A 20,715-nucleotide genomic window follows, 5' to 3' on the forward strand; every position below is an offset into this window, starting at 1 on the left:
TGTTTTCAATACTGTAGCTCTGTAATAGAGTTTGAAGTCAGGGATGGTAATGCCTCCAGACAATCCTTTATTGTATAAGTTTGTTTTGGCTATCCTGGGTTTTTTGTTTTTCCATATGAAGTTGATTATTGTCTTCTCCAGAGCTGTGAAGAATTTTGATGGGATTTTGATGGGGATTGCATTGAATCTATAGATTGCTTTTGGTAGAATTGCCATGTCCCCTTTCCAGTGCATCCCTAAATACCCTGTGGGAGTGGTCCCAACCCTCTGCTGGGAGGAGCCAGTGCCTGGCAGGTTGGGAGTTGGAGTCCAAGCACCCAGCAGGCTGGGGTGACACCTCCATCTCAACATTACATCCCAGCCTCTTTGGATATAGGGGTGTTAGAGGATTGGGGTCTCACTTTTGACCAAACACCCATACCATATAATAATCAAAACATACAGAATAAAGAAAGAATATTAAGAGCTGCAAAGGAAAAAGGTCAAGTAACATATAAAGGCAGACCTATCAGAATTATATCCGACTTCTCAATGAAAACCATGAAAGCCAGAACGTCCTGGACAGATGTGCTACAGACACTCAGAGACCAAGGATGCAAGTCCAGACTACTATATCCAGCAAAGCTTTTAATCACCATAGATGGAACAAACAAGATATTTCATGACAAAACCAGATTTAAAAAATACCTATCCACAAAACCAACCTTACTGAAAGTACTAGAAGGAAAATTCCAACCCAAGGAAGCTAGCTGTACCCATAAAAACACAGGCAACAGATAACCTCACACCAGCACACCCAAAAGAAGGGAAACATACACATATAACCACTGAAAAATAATAGGAATCAACAATCCCTGGTCATTAATATCTCTTAATATCAATTAATTCAATTCACCTATAAAAAGATACAAGCTAAAAAATGGATACAAAAACAGAATCCATCCTTCTGTTGCATACAAGAAAAACACCTTAACCTCAAAGACACACATTACCTCAGAGTAAAGGGTTAGGAAAAGATTTACCAATCAAATAGACCTAAGATACAAAAGGTGTAGTTATCCTAGTATCTAACAAAACAGACTTCAAATTAAAATCAACGGAGATGGAGAAGGGCAATTCACATTCATCACAGAAAAATCCATCAATCAAGATGAAGTCTCAATCCTGATCATCTATGCCCCAAATACAAGAACACCCACAATATGTAAAAGAAACATTGCTGAAGCTTAAATTGCACATCAAACCCCACACACTAATAGTAGGAGACTTCAACACTCCTCTCTCGACAATGGACAAGTCAGTCAGACAGAAACTTAGCAGAGAAATAGGAGAACTAAGAGATGTCATGACCCAAATGGACTTAACAGACATCTGCATAACATTCTACTCAAACTTTTAGGAGTTGGTGCTGCACAAACAAGTCCGACAGCCAGAGGTGAGTTATGAGAACCCACCAGAGGAGAGCACCAACTCCTAAAATTTCATATGTGTGCATGCACACATGCATACCTAATTTTTTAAAAATCTTTTTAAAAATGTTATAGTGTAGACATGTATTCTCTTGACACACATGCATTCAAAGTCAATTATAATATAAAAACAATTAATTTTTAAAAGGCCATGTGTAGTATGGCACATGCCTTTAGTCCTAACACTCAGGAGGCAGAGGTAGGTATTTCTTTATGAATTAAAGGCCACACTGGCCTATACAGTGAGTTCCAGGCCAGCCAAGACTTATAGTGAGACCCTGTCTCAAAAACAAACAAAAAAATACAAAGAAAGAAAAAAGGAAGGAAGGAAGGAAGGAAGGAGGGAGGGAGGGAGGGAGGGAGGGAAGGACACAGTTTCAGGGTTGCAGGGCTGTAGAAATGGCTCAGCAGGAAAGCAAGTCTGCTGTTCTTGCAAAGACCTGAGTTTGGTTCCCAGCACCCATACCCAGTAGTTCCTGGGGAACTAACACCCTCCTTTGGCCTCCAAGGGCACCCATGCCCATGTGAACACACATAGAAACACAATTGCATACTTCAATTGAAAGATTTATTGCTCCTTGGTGACTAACAATTCGACAAAAAATGTCCAAGTTATGTATATTTTCAGTAAACAGCCAATGGAACATCTTAAAATCCCACCTACTTGTCTGGGAAAAAAAAACAAAAACCTTGATAGAAAAATATAAAAAATAAATAAATAATGTTAGCAAAGTGCTTTGAGATTCTCTCAAACAAAAGAAGCCTGGAGAAATTAGTATTTTTAGTTACAAAGAGACTCATACCATAAACAGTCTTCCAGAGAAAAGCTTTGGGTTTGTTTTATTTTGTTTTGTTGGTTTTTCAATGATGTGGGAAGGTCATATGTCTATCTGTTGCTTTCATTGGTTAATAAATAAACTGCTTGGCCTGATGGGTCAGAACATAGGTGGGTGGAGTAGACAGAACAGACTGCTGGGAAGAAGGAAAGTGAGATCAGATGCGATGGAGCCAGCCGCCAGGTCAGACATGCTGAATCTTTCCTAGTAAACCACCACCTTGTGGTGCCACACAGATATTAGAGATGGGTTAGTCAAGATGTAAGAATTAGCCATTAAGAGGCTGGAACTAATGGGCCAGGCAGTGTTTAAATGAATACAATTTGTGTGTTGTTATTTTGGGTGTAAAGCTAGCCAGGTGGCAGGGACGGAGCCCGCCAACCTCATCTCTACATTTCAAGACAGGGTTTCTCTGTGTAGCTCTGGCTGTCCTGTGCTCTGTAGCCCTGGCAGGCCTCAAACTCACAGAGATCCAGCCTAAGATGTCATGTTCATTTTAGAATTAGGCTCCCTGTCTCCAAACACAACTGTTCTTTATTTTACAAAATTACTATTTGGAGTTTAAGAAAAATGTATTTTAGGAGTATTTAATAAAAAGTTGATGTCCACTGTCATAACTCTGTATATTAATTTAAAATTATTAATAAAAATAGGAAATTTAAATTTTTTTGTTCCCAAAAGATTTTATAAAACAATAGATTCAAAACGGTTCTTATCAAAAATGTTGGCAGAATTCAGATCTACAATTAGAGTCATACAGTGCAATTTTCAAAATAAAGCCTTTTATTTCCCTCTGAGAAAATAAAACTCAGAAGGACAAGAAACAAATACGCATCTGCAGCGCATCCTTCAAGCTGCTGGCTTTTTAGTGAGAACATAGCTGGGCCATGGGAACCACAGCCAGTTCTCTGAAGTCACGGCCCCATCCTTGGGAAGAAACCAGATTCTGTCTCTAAAGATGGCTTAGTCCTACTGCTGTACCTCACAGCCACAGAACTTACAAAGTAGCCCTTGTTTTAAAGTGATATTCCTTGTTCAATAGCACGAACACAATGGGGCAGTATGAACAACCATACCTAAGCATGGCCTTTCCAGAACATCTCTTACAGTGCTTTGATTTTCTGATACTTAGTGCATCTTACCACAGGAATAAATTCTTCCTTTAGGCCTAAACGTGTTTATTTGTGATAACATCACAGTTAATGGTGTTGGTTAAGTTTAATTCCCGTCCTCCAGTGCTGCCCTCTTCCTGCTTGGATGCCGTCACACGAACTCCTCCTGGGTAATCCTAATGAAGCATGCGGACCGATGACAACCCAAGCAGTTAGGAGCTGGTGGCATATGTGGACAGCTGGTCCAGCTGCCACGAGAGCACCTGCCAGGTGTTATGCTAAAGTGCTGTAGTGGATTTTCTCACTTCATTTTCAGAGCACAACTACACACGGCATGTTTATCTCCTTTGCCTGAAATCTCACAAGGATGGCAGGATCGAAATGTGACGTAACAGACACTGTTCACTGACTGCTTAGTGCCCATCCCCCTTTCCTTCTGCCTGGTTAAGAGGATACCAGTTCTGTTCAGAGCATCAAGTTTTCCTTGTAGTCCATCAAGGAGTCCATAAGGCCCTACATCAGACAATGAAACAAAAGACTTTAGGAGTGGTCTAGGGAAAGTAGTACAACCTGTGCCTTTTCCTGCCTTTGTCCCCACAAAGGACTTCACTTTTACCTTTCTGGTCATGGGGGAAAGACTGAGTCAGTCACAGACATGCTGGACTTGAAATGGTTTGGCTACTGAACAAAGACCAATAACCATATACCTCTAGGCTTCACTCTAATGAGATAAATGAACTCACGGGATTTATCTCTTTGAAGCATAGTTTATTAACCTAAAGCTTAAACCACTGCTAGACGATACAAAACTATAACTTAACAAGAGATTTCAACAGTTAATCAGCAGAAAAGCAGCTGGAGGAGTTGTTTTATACAGCAAGACCGAGGACACTTCAGCCTATTCATCCACAGAAACTGAAGTGCAAGGTACCTCACATCCCGGCACTCAGACTCAGGACTGGGAGGCCCGAGATAGCTGCCTTTGGAGGTCCCCCAAGAGGCCCACTCTCCACCCAGCCGGCACCATCCTCCACAGTCACACGTCTACAAGTTCATGTTGGGAGTTTCCTTAAAGGCCTGTTTACTTACGCCTGCTTCTTATGTGTGACTGAGTTACTGAAAACATGATTGTAGGGGAAGCCTGGGCCATGACTAAGAGAAGCAAAACAAAAGAAAGAGAAAAAAGCAAAGGGAGAGAGGAAACAGAAACATTGCAAAAAAAGTGATGACATTTTCAGGAAAACAAAACAAAACACACATAGTACCTTTTTAAAAAAGAAAAAAAGGGGAAAAAAAAAGCATACCATGAGACAGGAACAGGTAATTCAGAGTGGGAGCAAACACAGCAATGGGAAGACAAGAGCACAGATTCCAGGCTCTGCCCGAAATAATGCTGCTCACTGGGTAGGTGGAGCTGAAGATCACGGCATCAGGTCCACACAGAGGTTCTGAGGATGAGTGCCAAGAGGAGAGAGGAAGAAGATAAGTCTCTCGTGGGCACTCCTCTACACTGTTGGTGAGAACATGAGTCAGGAGCACCCTACAAAGAAAGCTAGAGCTGGAGACAATCCTGCTGCAGACTGCACATCAGGAGGAAGTGACCCGCTGTGTTACGTAGCTGTCTGCACGCCCATGCTCTCTGCAGCAGCAGCACCCTTTACACAGCCAAGAAACAAAACCAAGTGTCTGCCACCCAGTGAACAGATAAAGAAAAGACGCTACGTATTCACCACGGAATGCTATGCAGCTGTAAAAATGAAATAAAATGCTGCTGCTCACAGCAGCATGGACAGGATTGCAGGATGCTATGCTAAGTGAAAAAAGACAAATAGCATATGATCAGACATATATGGAAGCTGAAAAGTTGATTTTATGGCAGGGTGGTGAGATGGCTCAGTGGATAGAGCTGTCTGCTGCCAAGGCTGAGCACCAACACGGGAGAAGGAGAGGACTGGCTCCTAGATGTTGTCTTCTGATGGCCACATTCATGCCACAGCCCGGGCATGTCCACATGCTTGCAAGCATACAATAAATAAATAAATAAATAAATAAATAATTTAAAGTAGAAAATAGACTAGTGTGGAAAATGAATGGTTAGGAAAAGTGGTTAAAGAGGTACAAGGGTATGGCTGGAAAGAAGAATTATTTTCTAATATTCTAAGATAACGACAATTGATTGTTGGTTGTATATTTCAATGTAGCTAGTAGCAAGGATTTTATGTTTTTGCCACATACAAAGAATGGTAAATGTTTATTTTACATCATAGATACACCAGTCACCTCAATCTGGTCATTATACTCTTTACACACACTGAACCTTCACAACATTCCTTATAAATGTGTATAATTGTTGTATACACGCACACACAGATACCATTCTCCTCCTCCCAGAGTCCAGCGTTTAAAGAACTGGAAAGCTGTCCAGGAGCAGATGATATGATACCGTGGGAAAGAGGGATACATTGACACCTTGCAAGCTTCTAAGCAGAAGGAACACTTCCGATTCTCGCCTTTTGGTTTCCAATAACATCAAGTCTCAAAAAACAACACTACAAGTTATGACAAGATATATTCAAAATTCTGAGCAGGTGATTCATTCACAGTGTGGATTTCAGAGACCAGGACACCATGTTTGGTGGCAGGTGCCTTGACCCTGAGCCAACTTGTCAATCTGTAGAATTGTATGACTCTTATCAGTCAATCAAGCATAGGGGCAAGGAACCGTATAGATATGACCTTTTGTCTCTTGTGTGTCTTTCCTTGAAAGAATTCTTTTCACATATGGAGAATTATATCTCTGCAAAACAAGGAGCTAAAACAACAAAGACAAACATTTAAGATTAAGAAAGGCTGCTCTTCAGACAGGGGCAGGCCCCAGGGCAAAACTGTCCAAGTGACCTTGACCCAGATGTCAAAACAAACAGGCCTCTCTGCTCTGTGACTGACAAGTCAGGCGTTGTACTCTGGCACTGCAAGACAGATCTGCTGTGGGGCTTAGACTATGTATTGACGGTAAGCAGATTTTCTGTTAGAGGAATAATAAAATATAAATGAAACAATATAAAATTGTTCTATAGATTAAATTTTTATAAAATATTGCCAATTTGGCATCATTCACCAAAATTTACCGGTAGAGAATGAGATGGTATAGATTTGTCATAAACACTCTGTGGTAGTTTGAATGTAATTGGCCCCATGATCTCATAGCAAGTGGCACTATTAGGCCGTGTGACTTTGTTGGAGAAGTCTGTCACTATGGGGGCGGGCTTTGAGGTTTCCTATGCCTAGGATACTGTCCAGTGTCTCAGTCAACTTCCTGTTGTCTACAGGATGTAGGACTCTCGTTTGCTTGCATGGTGTCAGGCTCCCATCATGGTGATGATGGAACTGTAAGTGAGTTCCCCCGTTAAATGTTTTCCTTTATGAAGTTGCCATGGTCATGGTGTCTCTTCACAGCAATAGAAACCATAACTACAACACACTCTAACAATAACAAAAGGAAAAGAAAGTGTAGAGTCAGTGAGCTGGTTCAATGGTAAGAGTGCTTGCAGCACAGGCCTGAAAACCTGAGTTCAGTCCCTGGAACGTACAACAAAAGGGCAGAACTGACCTGTGCAATTTGTCCTCTGACCTCCACATGCAGGGCACGAAAGCACCCCCATACTCAAACACATACACACATACTAATAAATAATTTTTAAATGCATAAATAATGAAAATTGGAGGGGCAAGTGTGGTACAGCACTTGGGAGGCAGAGGTAAGCAGATCTCTATGAGTTTAAGGCCAGGCTGGTTTACACAGCAAGTTCCAGGACAGCCAAGGCTACATAGAAAGACCCTATTTTAAAAATAAATACAAATAAATAGATATTGGGGATGAAACAAGATGTCAAAAGTGAGCTGTTACTGAAACAGGATAATAGGCATTTGGTTCACTGCTCTGTTCTTTGCATATAGGCAGACACTAAGAAGAAACTATATTAAAAATTAAGGTAGGTATGATATTACCAAAATATCTAACATTCTGATGACATTCCAGAAGTCTGGATGAGTGCCACCTAGAATCATTAGGATGATGTGAGTTACAGAACCACTAGACAAGAGGGGTGTCAGTGAGAACCGCCTCTCCCAACTTCCCTTCAGCAGAGACACACCGATTGGTACTAGCCCTTATAATCCCACTCCTGTCCCTTCCCTCTGCACTGGGTCCAAACATGGCTTCGCCAAGCCGTTCTTCAGATCCAAAATCCAATGAAAGAACAGTTTCGAGTAGTTTCTCTTTGCCCATCAATTCCCTCCCCGTTCATTTCTTTGTCTGCTACTTGACTGACTCTGGCATCGACTAAAAGGCAAGCAAGCTGATTGGCATTCCTGTGAGGATTTTTGTGTTCTTTTTGTTTTTGTTTTTTGAGATGCTTTCTCTGTGTAGTCCTGGCACTCGCTCTGTAGACCAGACTAGCTGCGAACTCACAGAGACCCGTCTGCCTCTCCTTCCTGAGTGCTGGGATTAAAGGCTGTGCCAACACTGACTGCCTGAATGTTGGCTGCAAGGGATTTCTTTCTTTCTTTTTTTCTTTTTGATTAGATGATTTGAGTGGGAAGACCCACTCTAAATGTGAGCTGCTCCCTCTAGTGGCAGCCCAGACAAAGCTTTGCTTTTGCCTACTTGCCTTTACTCTTGCTGGTAAGCTCATTTATCTTGCTGTTGTTGCTGCTGTTGCATCTCCCACTGAACTTGGGACCTATATTTGGCCTTCCAGCATGAATATGAGCAACTCTCCAGGAACCATCCCGACTTTCACAGCCAAATTGGGAGCAGCTATCAGGTTCTCAGCCTATCTGGTGAGACAGTTATTGTTGAACTCTCCAAAACAAAACTCCAGACAAATGCAATAATTCCCTTTTAATATATATTCATTGTGTCAGTTCTGTTCTTTCAGAGAACCCTGAAATACAGTTCCTGACATCAATGTTGTAACCTTAAGATCAGAAACAATCAGAGCTCAATGTGATAAAGTATTATTTACCCCGAACAAAGAACAAATATCCCAAAGTAGGCTAGGCTGGCTGGCCAGCGGGTCCCTGGGATCCACCTGTTCCTACTACCCAGTATTGGCATTAGAAGCACATGTCACTATGCCCAGATTTTTGATGTGGGTTCTGAGGGTTGAACTGGCGTCCTCATGCTTGCCTGTCAAGCATTTTCCTGAGTTATCTCCTCGGCCCCTAAGAGGTGTCAATATTAATTAACTATAACATCTATAGAATATCAATGAAAAGTGTTAGTAAGGAACATATGGAAGCTATATTATCTTCATAAAATTTTAAAAACTCTTCTAAAATAATGCATACATAAGAAGTATCATTTGGTGGCAGTGCGTGTCTTCAATGCCAGCTTTCGGGAGGCAAAGGCAGGCAGATCTCTGTGAGTTCAAGGTCAGCCTGGTCTATGAAGCAAGATCCAGGACAGCCATGACTTAACAGAGCAACCCTGCCTCGAAAAACCAAAACCAAAATAAGCATACACATGAGACAGAAATTCTTTAATAAGTAAATTCCAGATAAGTGCATAAGAAAGAGGTTTTTCAGGCCACACCTGTATCCCAGCTGCCAACTCAGGTAGACACCCCCTGGTCAACCATAGACCACCTGCCAGAAGACCAGACAAACTGCCCACAGACCTTTCCCACTCTCTCTACCCCAGACCCAATTCTCAGCATTGCCCCAATGCTGCACAGAACAACAGAACAACAGCTGTAGCTCCCCGCCCCATCCATGCCTACTGTGGATCCCACAGAGCACCCAGACGTAAATCTACACACCTATGGACATCTGATTTGTGGTAAAGAATTTAGAAATACACACTGGAAAAAGAGAAAGCATCTTCAATAGAATGTGCTGGTCAAATTGCATGTCAGCACATAGAAGAAGGCAAATAGACCCATGTTTATCCAAAGTGAATTAAAGACCTCAACATAACACATGATGCACTGAACCTGATAGAACAAAAAGTGGGGGATAGTCTTGAATGTATTGGCACAGGGAAGACTTCCTGAACAGAAAACCATTATCACGGGTACTAAGATCAACAATTAATCAATTAATCAACAATTTCATGCAACCAAAATGCTTCTGTAAGGCAAAGGACACCATCAATTGGACAAAGGGACAGCCTACAGAATGGAAAGATTTTTACCACCTCCACATTAGATACAGCTCTAATATCTAAAATAAATAAAGAACTCAAGAAATTAGATATTCAAAAACCAAATAATATAATTAAAAATGGGGTACATATATAAGCAGAGATTTCTCAATAGAGGAATCTCAAATAGCTGAGAAATGCTTAAAGAAATGTTCAACATCTTTATCCACGAGGAAAATGCAAATCAAAACTACTTTGAGATTCCATCTTACATGTGTCAAGATGGCCAAGATCAATTACATAAGTGACAGCTCATGCTGGAGAGGATGTAGAGCAAGGGGAACACTCCTCCATTGCTAGCAGGAGAGCAAACAGCCACAGTGGAAATCAATATGGTTGTTCCTCAGAAAATTGGGAATTGATCTTCCTCAAGACCCAGATATGCCACTCTTGGGCATATACCCAAATGACACTCCTTCCAACTATAAGACACTTGCTTAACTGTGTTCATTGTGGCTTTATTTAAAATAGTCAGGAACTGGAAACAACCTAGATGTCCCTCAAGTGAAGAATGGATAAAGAAAATGTGGTACATTTACAAAATGTAGTATCACTCAGCAGTTTAAAAACACGACTTCGTGAAATTTGCAGGCAAATGGATGCACCCAGAAAAATATCATTTTCAGTGAAGTAACCCAGATCCAGAAAGACAAATATGGTATATGTTCACTTATAAGTGGATATTAGATGCTAAGTGAATGATAATCAAGTTACAATCCACAGACACAGAGAGGATGGGTAAAGAGGAAGGCTATAGGCAGGGAGGCATGGGCCTCTCTGGGAAGGAGAAATAGAATAGGTTCTGTAGGGGACTGGAGGCAGGTAGGCCTGGGAGCTAGAGGGATCAGCTGGATGGGGAAGAGATGGACGGAGTGCAGGGAGAGACAGCTGGAATTAAGGGGCCTTTGAGGGGCAGTGTAGATATCCAGTACAGTGGAATCTATGAGGGGGACCCTAACGAATCCCTCAAGGGAGGGGTGAGAAGGTGCAGAGTCAATGGCACAGTCTCTGGGAGTCAGGTAAAAGGCAAACAGCAGACTTATTCAGCAATGGGAGAGCCTTATATACCCTTTTCCCAGCACCGAGGCTGTGCTCCAATCTGTTGACACTGTGTGGTCACCCCTCATTGGCTAGGCATGATCAGGACCTCTGACAGTGCCTGTTGCTAGGCCCTCAGGCAGACTCCAGGTTGACTCATCTCTTGGTCTTGTAGGCCTTAACTTCCTACACCTAGTACCTAGTAATAGGGGACCCAGAGTCTGAACTGGCCATCTTCTGTAGCTATGCAAGGTTCCAGTGGTGGGACCGGATTGCATTAGGTTGAGTTGCTGGTGAAGGAGGTCCCATGGAGACCCCTAACAACACACATTAATGCTGACAAAAGGCCACTCTCTGAAAAATGAAAGTGGGGCCCTATTGCTGAGGAAGCATCCATGCAGCTCATTAAACTCGGGTTGAGCTGCTGCAGATGTGGCACCTTCACCCCTACATTCTAGTATCTTTGGTGTGGGAAGGTACTCTGCAGGCTGCAAAAAGGGAAACCTGAAAACCAACCCAGTCACAGGATCTTCCAGGTACAATCTGCCCTGCCTGTAAGATATGTTGCAGAACTTGTGGGAGTGGCTAACCAATGTTTAGTTTAACTTTAAGCCCACGCCATGAGAGGGAGCCCCTGCCCTAGACAGCCTGGATGGCCAGGAACAAAAGACTGGAGAGACCAGAGGCCTCGGATAGAACTAAATACAACTGGGGAAAAAAAATCAATGAAATGATTCCTAATGATATTCTGCTACACTAAAAGATCAGTGCCTCACCCAATTGTCTTAAGAGAGGCTTTCTCCAGCAGCAGATTTGAGTGGGTGCAGAGATTCATAGCCAGACATTATATATGCAGAAAGAGTCTAAATTGGAGGTCTCCATCGGGTTCCTTCCCTAGGAGATCTGGAAACCCTGGTGGAAGAGGAGGAGGAAAGATTGTAGGAGTCAGAGGGGATGGAGGACACCAGAAGAACATGGCCCACTGAATCAACTGAGCAGGTCTCACATGGGCTCCCAGAGACCAAAACAGCAATCCCAGGGCCTGCATGAGTTTGCCACAGGTTCTCCAGTTATGTTATGGCTCTCAGTTTGGTGTTTTTGTGGAACTCCTAGCAATAGAAGTGCATGTATCTCTGACTTTTAGGCCTACTTTTGAGACTCCTTTCCTCCTATTGGGTTGCCCTGTCCAGCCTCAATACGAGGGGTTTTGTCTTGTCTGATTGTATCTTGTTTTGTCCTGTTTGGCTGTTATCTCTTGGAGGCCATCTCCTTACCAAAGAATAAACAGAGGGGGAGTGGATCTGGGGGAGAGGAGAGGTGAGGGGGTGTTGAGAGGGGTGGAGAGAGGGGAAACTGTGGTCAGAGTATATTGTAAGAGAGAAGGATCAAAGAATCAATTAAAAAGATAACCATAAAAAAGCAAAAGAAAGGAAAAAAATAAAGTAGGTTTAAAACAAAAACTGGGAACTGGAGTAACACCTGAGCAGGTAAGGAATACTGGCTGCTCTTGGGGAGGACCCAGGCTGGGTTCCCCAAATCCACATGGCAGCTGACAAGAGTCAGTAACTCCAGGTCCACGGGATCCACCGCTCCCTCTGGCAGCTGAGGGTACTGCATGCACACGTCACATAGACTTACATGGAGGCAAAAACTCATTCATGAAAAAATGGAAATAAATCTTTTAAAAGAGTTTTTCAAAAAAGAATAGTGAAAAGAAAAATGCTACAAAGTGACTGTAATTGAATCTATAATGACATGGTCTGGAGATAAATAGGTCAGTGGGGAAGAGCTACATTATTCCATTCTAATAAAGGACAAAAATATATCTCAACTTAAGGGCATAAAGCACAATTAGTTAATAAGTGATGTTGGCACAGCTGGCTACCCACCAGCTGTAGAAAATGGTTCTTTCACTAAAAATATGAATAAAAAAAGAATTCCAGATGGAGTAAATGCTTAAATATAATAAATAAAGCATCAAAAGTTAGGGAGAAAAAACCTAGGACACAGCACAACATGCTACTCAATGAGAAAAAAAAGGAGCACATTTGAGTTTATAAAAGTTAAAAATAATTTATGTTGCAAAAACTATTATAGATAAAGCTGATAGGCTACCTCTATGGCTGTATCCATTACCAGTATACCAAACGGCCCTCAATATTGGTGAGAAACTATTAAACAATGGGAAAATGGGGTTTGTGAGAACAACCTGTGTAGCCAGAAGCATGATACTACTCCAGCTAATTACTAATTAGAGAAATGTAACCAAGGTAAATAATAACTTAGCATCCAGCATTCACACTGTCCTGCCCTCGGAGACCAAGTGACAGCAGCCAAGGTGAGACCCATGGCCGCTCCCTCCAGAAGCCATGCGCTCTCCCCATGTGCATGCACTGTGTCCCTTATAAAGAGCACTGCCTTCTCTCCCTGCCCCTTCCTTCCACCCTCGCTCAGAGGCTGCCTCTGCCCCGCCCCCAGAAGCCTCTCTCAAATGTGGTCTGCTGCATCCACCCCTTGGCTCCAACCCGCTAAAGCACCTTTCGCCATTAAATTATTAAAACACACTCCACTGCTAATTAGATCAAAGAAAAAAATAAAACAATAAAAGCAATTGCTAACAGAATGAGGAGGGCAAGTGCACATTTCTACATCTAATTTTGAAAGCAGTCCACTGCGCTTTGAATGAGGAATGTCTCCCATAGTCCTTAGAGGGTGGCTATGCTCAGGAGATGGACCCTTGATGGAGGACATACATCAGCGGGGGTGGACACTGAGGTCACAGAGCTTGGCCTACTTCCCATTCTCTTTACTTCTGACTACTGATGTGACTTGTCCTCGGTCCTGCTGCTGTGTGCTCCCCGGCACATGGTCTGTGTACCCTCTGGGACTTCAAGCCAAAGCAAGCCCTGTCTTCTGTAAGCTGCTTTGTTGGCCCTTTATACAACAAAATGAAACCACTACAGAGCCTGGTAAATTCTTTTCCATCAAATACACCTCAACAAACCACACTCCTGGGAATCCACCCCTAAAAACAAAATAAAAAGACCAATCCAAGGCTGATGGCAGCATCCTCCTACTGTAAAGAGCAAGTAACAAAAACAAGCATTCGAAGCAATGAGGAAATAAATAATGGCACACATTATTTTTATTAGAGCAGCCATGAAGAAGAATATACACCATTTGGCTCTGAAGAGTTTTCTGAGAAGCATCTTAAGTGTAAAATGTGATATAGGAAACTATGGTTTTATTTTTAAAATCCAAATCCTGTTCAAAAATCATTAATGTGCATGTGCCAAACTATGTCTGCTTTGCCATTCTCTCTGTCTGTGTGGTTGTAAGAAGCAGAGACACAGCACAGGAGGTTGCACGCCAGCTTGCTGGCACTGAGCGCAGGCTTTAAAGAGGAAGACAGCGACATGACTTCACTTAGGTTAGACAACTTATCAAACCCATGCTTCCCTGAGGACGAGGAGTGCAACACGATTGGCTTGAACTTCCGCCCCTCACAGTCTCCACTCTTAAACCACGTCACAATCACCTGCCCGTTCTGTGCAGTATCTCACAAAGTTTCTGTGTTTTATGAGCATCCTGCTGTTCATTAATGGTTGATTGTTAACTCACATTTTATATGAGATCAGTTTTAGACCCACTTTTCAAGTTGGTGGCTGTGAGGTTTTAGTTTAAATGAGAAAGGCCCCTATAGGCTCACGTATTCGCATGTTTAGTCCTCAGTGGAACAAAGGAGGATGAGAAGGCAGAGATGGACAGTGGGGGTGGGCGCTGAGGTTCCCACTGCTCATGCCAGGCGAGTGGCTCTCTAGCTGCTGCCCGTAGAGCAGGATGCAGACCTCAGCTACTTCTCCAGCACCATCTGCCTGCTCCCTACCAACCTCTGAAACTGTAAACGTGCCCCCCGTTAAATGTTTCCACTTGTAAGAGTTACTCTGGGCCTGGTGCCTTTTCACAGTAGAACACTAATGAAGAAAGGGCACACAATTTTACAGATAAATGCAAATACACAGCTATATACAAATAGATTAGAAAACTAAGAATTCATTCATTATAAACTTACTGACTGTAAAAATGCCTACCAAATGAAAACATATTGAAAATGGGCCAGAGTTCCAGTGGGTAATAGTAAATAAGATATTAATTATAATATCTACTTTAAGGAGACTAGAGAGATGGCTCAGTGGTTAGGAACACTGGCCACTCTTCCAGTTCCCAGAACTTACGTGGAGGGTCACAAGCATGCATGACTCCAGGTCCGGGAGATCTGCTCCCTCCTTGGCATCCTTGACAGCAGGAATGCACATGATGAACAGACATACCTTCGTACAAAACACGCATCCACATACAATAATAACTTTCAGTTACACATAAATGTTTGTGGAAAAAAGGTAGCTGTTGGAGGTTGGGACAGGCTCTATTCAGGAGACAGAAAGAGGAAAGAGTAGTGACGAGCTTCGCCTTCCTGTCTCTACATTCTGTTATCAAGCTTATTGCAACAAAAAAATAATAATAATACTTTTGGAGTGTGAAAACAGTAAAAAAAATAATTTATAATTAAAATGTGATTTAGTATCTAATTCATAGGCTGTGTTGAAGAGACTATATTTGATATTTCATGCAATGTGTTAGTTCATCCCCGATGTGTTGCAGATGCTCAAGTTAGTTATGTTATTTTAAAAAGTAAGTATTCTAGACAGTAGTAGAAACTGTGATGCTGGAAAGTCAAAGCCTTTGAAAACGGTATCATGCAGACTGGGCACTGTCACCTCATGCGGAGTCCCCTCCTTTAGACTGTGAAGGCTTGTACTATGGTAACAATCCCATTCATTAAACAGTTCTACCATTGTAAAACTAAAACTACAATTAGGTAAATATAATATTACGGAAAAGTGATGGCAATCCTTTTGCCTTGAAGTCAACACTAAGAACATCAGGAACCGTCTTACAGGCATTGCGCTCCATCCTAATACTTGAAAAGATAAATACTTAGGGCCTGGATATGGACTCCATGTTGGGGAGACTTGAGAGGGAAGAAGTGCCACAGCTCTTGAACCCTGCCCAAGAGGAAAGTTTATTCCCAACAGAGAAATGCCCCTCTGACTGTGGCCTACCTACCCCAGCCTTGTTATAATTCACGAGAGCGGAATCTGGCATTGGAACCGCTATTTTCCAATAAAACATCAAAATATCAGAACAGCTTCATAAGTGTTGCAGATTGTTGGTCTTACTACTCACATGGAATTCACCTTTTCTTCGGGACCCTGCACTTGACCCATCACGGTGTCTTTGCTTGTGTTCTTCACCCAGCCAACCACTCCTATTTTCTTAGCTTCTCCTTCTGTGTACTGGTTTCAGAAAACAAACAAAACAAGAGAGGTCAAGTGCATCACTAGAAGTCCATACTTAAACAAACAACTCTAATATTCAGAAACTGCTCACCTGACATCATTGGTTTTCTAAAATATAGTCTTTGGGACTGCAGAGATAGCTCTGTGGTTAAAGGCATCTACTGCTCTTGCAGAGGACCAGGTTTCAATTCCCAGCACACACGTGGATGCTTATAACCATCTATAACTCTGGTTCCAGGAGATCCAATGCCCTATCTGGCCTCTGTGGGTACTAAATATGCAAGTGGTACACAGACATACACGCAGGTGGAACATGCATACATATAAAATACAGTCTATGTGCTTGCATAGCGGACCTATGGTCCCACCACTATTTGTGCAATTGGAGAAAATAGACCAACAGTGAGAACTGCTTCAATAGTTTCTACTACATACAATTTAATTGCTTCCCCTCACATCCATCAATGATCATTTACATTGTTAATCTGGGCCTCATAGACTGATGAACCCAGGATTCTCGATCACTGATTTAAAAGTTTGTGATCAACATAAAATACATATAGGCAGGAACGGATACTGAATCGTTTCTAAAATTCCAATAAAACAGACACAATTTTACTAATAAGATCAAACCAGCAAGAACACTGGCCTAGACACAGTGGTCCGGAGGCTAGTTCCTAGTTAGATGGTTCTGGTACAGCTGGCTATGAACAAATTCAGGAGCTAGACTGAAAATCAAGAACACAATAAAAATTGGGGCAAAGAACTCTTAAGGACAGAGTTATCCAAAATACAGAGGGGCTTGACTGATGGGGACATGGTGGGACTTGCGGAATCAGCAACCAGAAACCTAAAATAGTGATGGCCAGTTCAGAGAGCAGGTAAAAATACACACTACAGTTAACAGTACGTAGTACGCTTGGAATTCATAGGAGTTCCATAAATAATAAAACATAGGAAACATGTAAGAAAACCTGAAAGACAGTTTTAATAGAAATCACAATCAGTAATTTTAAGAAAAATATCATCAGCTGCCAAGAACAGGATATAAGCTGTAGGTGAGAATGGGTTGGAAATGCCTCTATGATTAAACTCAATAGTAAAAAAAAAAAAAGGCATAAAAATAAAAGACAGGTCTCACTTACCATTCTGAAGCAAACACCTGGATGAAAGAAGAACAAAAAGAAACATCAGCTTGTCTGCCTTTTATAAACTGTGTGTCGTGTATTAAAGGGTGAGTCACAAAATGAATCAAACACTCAGATCTGAATGTACTCAGAGGGTCTTCTTGAAAACTATTTTTTTTTTAAAATGAAGACTTTGGGAGAAAAATACAATATTTGAAACTAACGTAAATAACGAAATGTTGAATTACACAGGCAGTGGTGGCGCCTTTAATCCCAGTAGTTGGGAGGCAGAGGCAAGCTGATCTCTATGATTTCAAGGCCAGCCTGGCCTAGAAGCACTAATTCCAGCTGACAGCTAGGACTGTTACACAGAGAAACCCTGTCTTGAAAAACCAAATAATAGTAATAATAATATTTTAAAACGTTTATTAAAAACACAGTTGATCTGGTGATACAGGCCCATAATCCTGACTACTTGAGAGACTGAGGCAGAGGAATAACGAGTTTAAGTTCAGTGTAGGCCACATAGAAAATTCAAGACCAACCTGGGCAACTTTGCCTCAAAATAATAAGAATGGGGAGGAGGTTGTCTATGCATGCAGGCCAATGGTACATTTGCGTAGCATGTATGAAGTCCTAGACAGTCCCTAATCCCCCAAAAGGTGAATGAATGGACAGCTGAGAGGAGTTGGCATAAAATATGCCTATCCTCAGCTTTTAGAATTTCTTTTCTAATGCAAGAACTAAATTCAAGTTTGAATTGTTTCTAGATATAGCCAGAACCAATGAGGCAAAGCCAGCACCAGGAAATGGCATGTGCTTGACCACTGCTGGGCTTCCAGAGCCTCCTCTATAATGGAGATCAGTGCCAATGAAAATGACACCAGAAGCTTTCTGGTGTAGCTGACAAGCTGTGCATACTGTGGATCACGTATGTTGGGTGTAGTACCGTTTGTGTTGGCTATGGTTTCTCTCTCTGGACTGAGGCAGACCAAGCTGTCACACACTTCAGTTATCCAACTTCAAGCTGTGTGAGCTTCATCTCAGACAGAAGTCAAGGACGCAAGGGTTTGGAGATGTGGATCAATGGCAGGGCACTTGTGAAGCATGCATGAGGCCCTTGGTTAGATCTTCAGTGCACAAAGTTGCACTCATATATAGATAAAGAAATGCACACATCCCCACAAGGAATGCTATTAACATTATATCCTGTATTGTCTATAACCAGACAATGATACATAAAGCACTGGGTTCCCTAATGGAAGTAAGACAAGAAGCTAGCTAGTTCCAAACTATCAGGAATGTATCCTGGAGACCTGGACCCACTGGAGAAGGCCTAGTACATCTTGCCTAGGAATTATGATGATTCTAAACAACAGACCTCAGGTCATTCCCCAAAACTGCAAATCAGAAGATCCTTGATCATAAAGAATACATAGAAGAGAACCAGATCCTACGAGCTGTCCTATGACCTCCACATGTATACCATGGCATGTACAGCTATAAAATAAGTAAATGTAAGTCTTCTCATTTTTAAAAGGACCAGCCCGAACTATAAGTACAAAGTCCTGTGCATGCGCATACACACACACACATACACATACACACATCACCACCACCACCACCACGATGATAGGTGCACATAATGGAATACTACTCAACAGTGAAAAAACACACAAAAAAAAAACCATGCACAACCTTAGGAACTACATATATGAACCAAATGCAGTGTGCTAAGCAAAAGAAGCTAAACTCATACATTTGTATAAATACACTCTATAAAGGCAAAGCTATAGAGACTGAAAATAGATTGTTGCCAAGGCCTGAGGGGGAAGCAAGTGTTAGCAGGTGGCTCAAGGGAACTTTCTGGGGTGATGGGTGCTCTCTGAACTGTGCTGGTGATTCCATGACCCCATACATGCCAAAACAAACTGAGTGTAAGATAGCAGAAATATTATCAGTTGTAAATTATACCTTGGTGGAAAGCAACCAGGAAAAAACTCATTGGAAAGTCACAGGGAACAGATCAAACACCTCCAAGGAGGTCAAAAGCCACTGTTTGCACACAGAAGTTGTCCCTGTGTAGGAGCATGTGAAGGCTCCACAGTTTGGGTGTTTTATAGCGTTGCGGTGTCTCCTGGTGGCAGTGTACTGTAGAATCAAATGAATAGGAACAAAAAGAGCAGTAAGGAAATAAAGACAGTGTAATCTCTCCAGTGAAACTTTATGAGACAATAGAAACATTTTTGACAAGCATGTAGAGTGTGGAGGGATGAGGAGTGGGAGAACTGGTGGGAAGGACGGCCAGAGAGTAATCTATTATCTATGGAGGGAAAGCCATCCCTCTGTGCATAGAAACGGAAACAGCAGAAAGCCACACAGCAAGGGGCTCAGAACACAGTCAGTACCAACCAAGCACACAGTCTGACGGCTCCAGGCTGAACAGACTTCCTCTGGGCTACTCAACCTCAACAACCCATGCACAAGCAAGGGAAAGGAAAAGCCATGGGCAACTGGAGTAAAAAGGAACTGGAGAGCTGGGGTGTAGCCCTGGGACAGAGCACAGGGCCCCAAGTTCAAGTCCCAGCATCACAAAGAAGGGAATGAAAAGAAGGACACAATCTTCCTTACTTAGATGAAGGTCCACAAACCACCAGTCACTGGGAGTGTCCTCAGACCTCATCTCAGACTTACAGAAGCTGTGCCTAGAACCTAGGGAACCTGCCTTTGTGCAGCAAAGCCAGCAGCCAGCGGCTGGAAGGGAGGGCAGTGTCAGGGAGGCTTGTGAAGGGTTCCTACTTCAGGTCAGGTATGGAGTTCAGCAGCACGGCACTTGGCCAGTGTGAACAAGGCCCTGGGTTCAAGCCCTAGCAGTGGCTTCCCACTCAGGTGTGGTTCAGCTGGTGTGCATGAGAAACTATCTGATCGCTTATCGAGTCGGCCTGGCTAGCTTACAAGTCAGCAGCACACAAGAAAATCCTAATTCGCACTCTAATATGGCTTGGTTTGGTTTCTGAGACAAGGTCCCACCATGTAGCCCAGGTTAGGCTCACATTCACTGTGCAGACCACACTGGCTTTGAACTTGCAATCTCTTCAAGAACTCAAAAGTAATATCAAACAACAAAGACACATCCAACTGTAAGGATAAGAAAATGACATATATAATCTTATAGTGGATTGTTCAGATAAAACCAAAAAATTAGACAATTCAAATATATCTAAATTATTATTTACAAATTATTCGTGTAACAAAAAAGTTATTTTAATTCAGGGCACAAAGGAGGAAGTGACTGTGAAAGACACAGTTGTTTCTGCATCTAGGAGCTTAGATCCAGTAGGGGAAGTAGAACCCCACACAGACAGAAAACACACTGCCGCCAGAATCTCAGCCGCACACAGCATCCTTGGCCACATGGCACATTTGAGGCCAACCTGGACTACATGAGATTCTGTTTCAAACAGATCAATATAAGTAAATATTTACAGCTGGGATAGGCAAATAATATAAACCTGTTTATCTTAGCAATTGGGAGACAAAGGTGGGAGAATTGCTTCGAGCTCCAGGT

The 20,715-nt window shown here is 42.3% G+C and overlaps 1 protein-coding gene across 2 annotated transcripts in view; it reads right to left on the reverse strand.

Moving 5' to 3' along the window:
• Positions 1–20,715, reverse strand: part of Acyp2 (acylphosphatase 2) — a 175,371-nt gene that overhangs the window by 134,054 nt on the left and 20,602 nt on the right. For both annotated transcript variants that reach the window (XM_026785128.1, XM_005359177.3), the window contains exons 2-3: positions 17,166–17,182; positions 15,908–16,017 (exon numbers count right to left, since the gene is read on the reverse strand). In XM_026785128.1, coding sequence (XP_026640929.1) covers positions 15,908–16,017; positions 17,166–17,182 — 127 coding nt within the window. The remainder of the gene's footprint in view (positions 1–15,907; positions 16,018–17,165; positions 17,183–20,715) is intronic.

Source organism: Microtus ochrogaster, linkage group LG1, assembly GCF_000317375.1.
Source record: "Microtus ochrogaster isolate Prairie Vole_2 linkage group LG1, MicOch1.0, whole genome shotgun sequence".
Lineage (NCBI taxonomy): Eukaryota > Metazoa > Chordata > Mammalia > Rodentia > Cricetidae > Microtus > Microtus ochrogaster.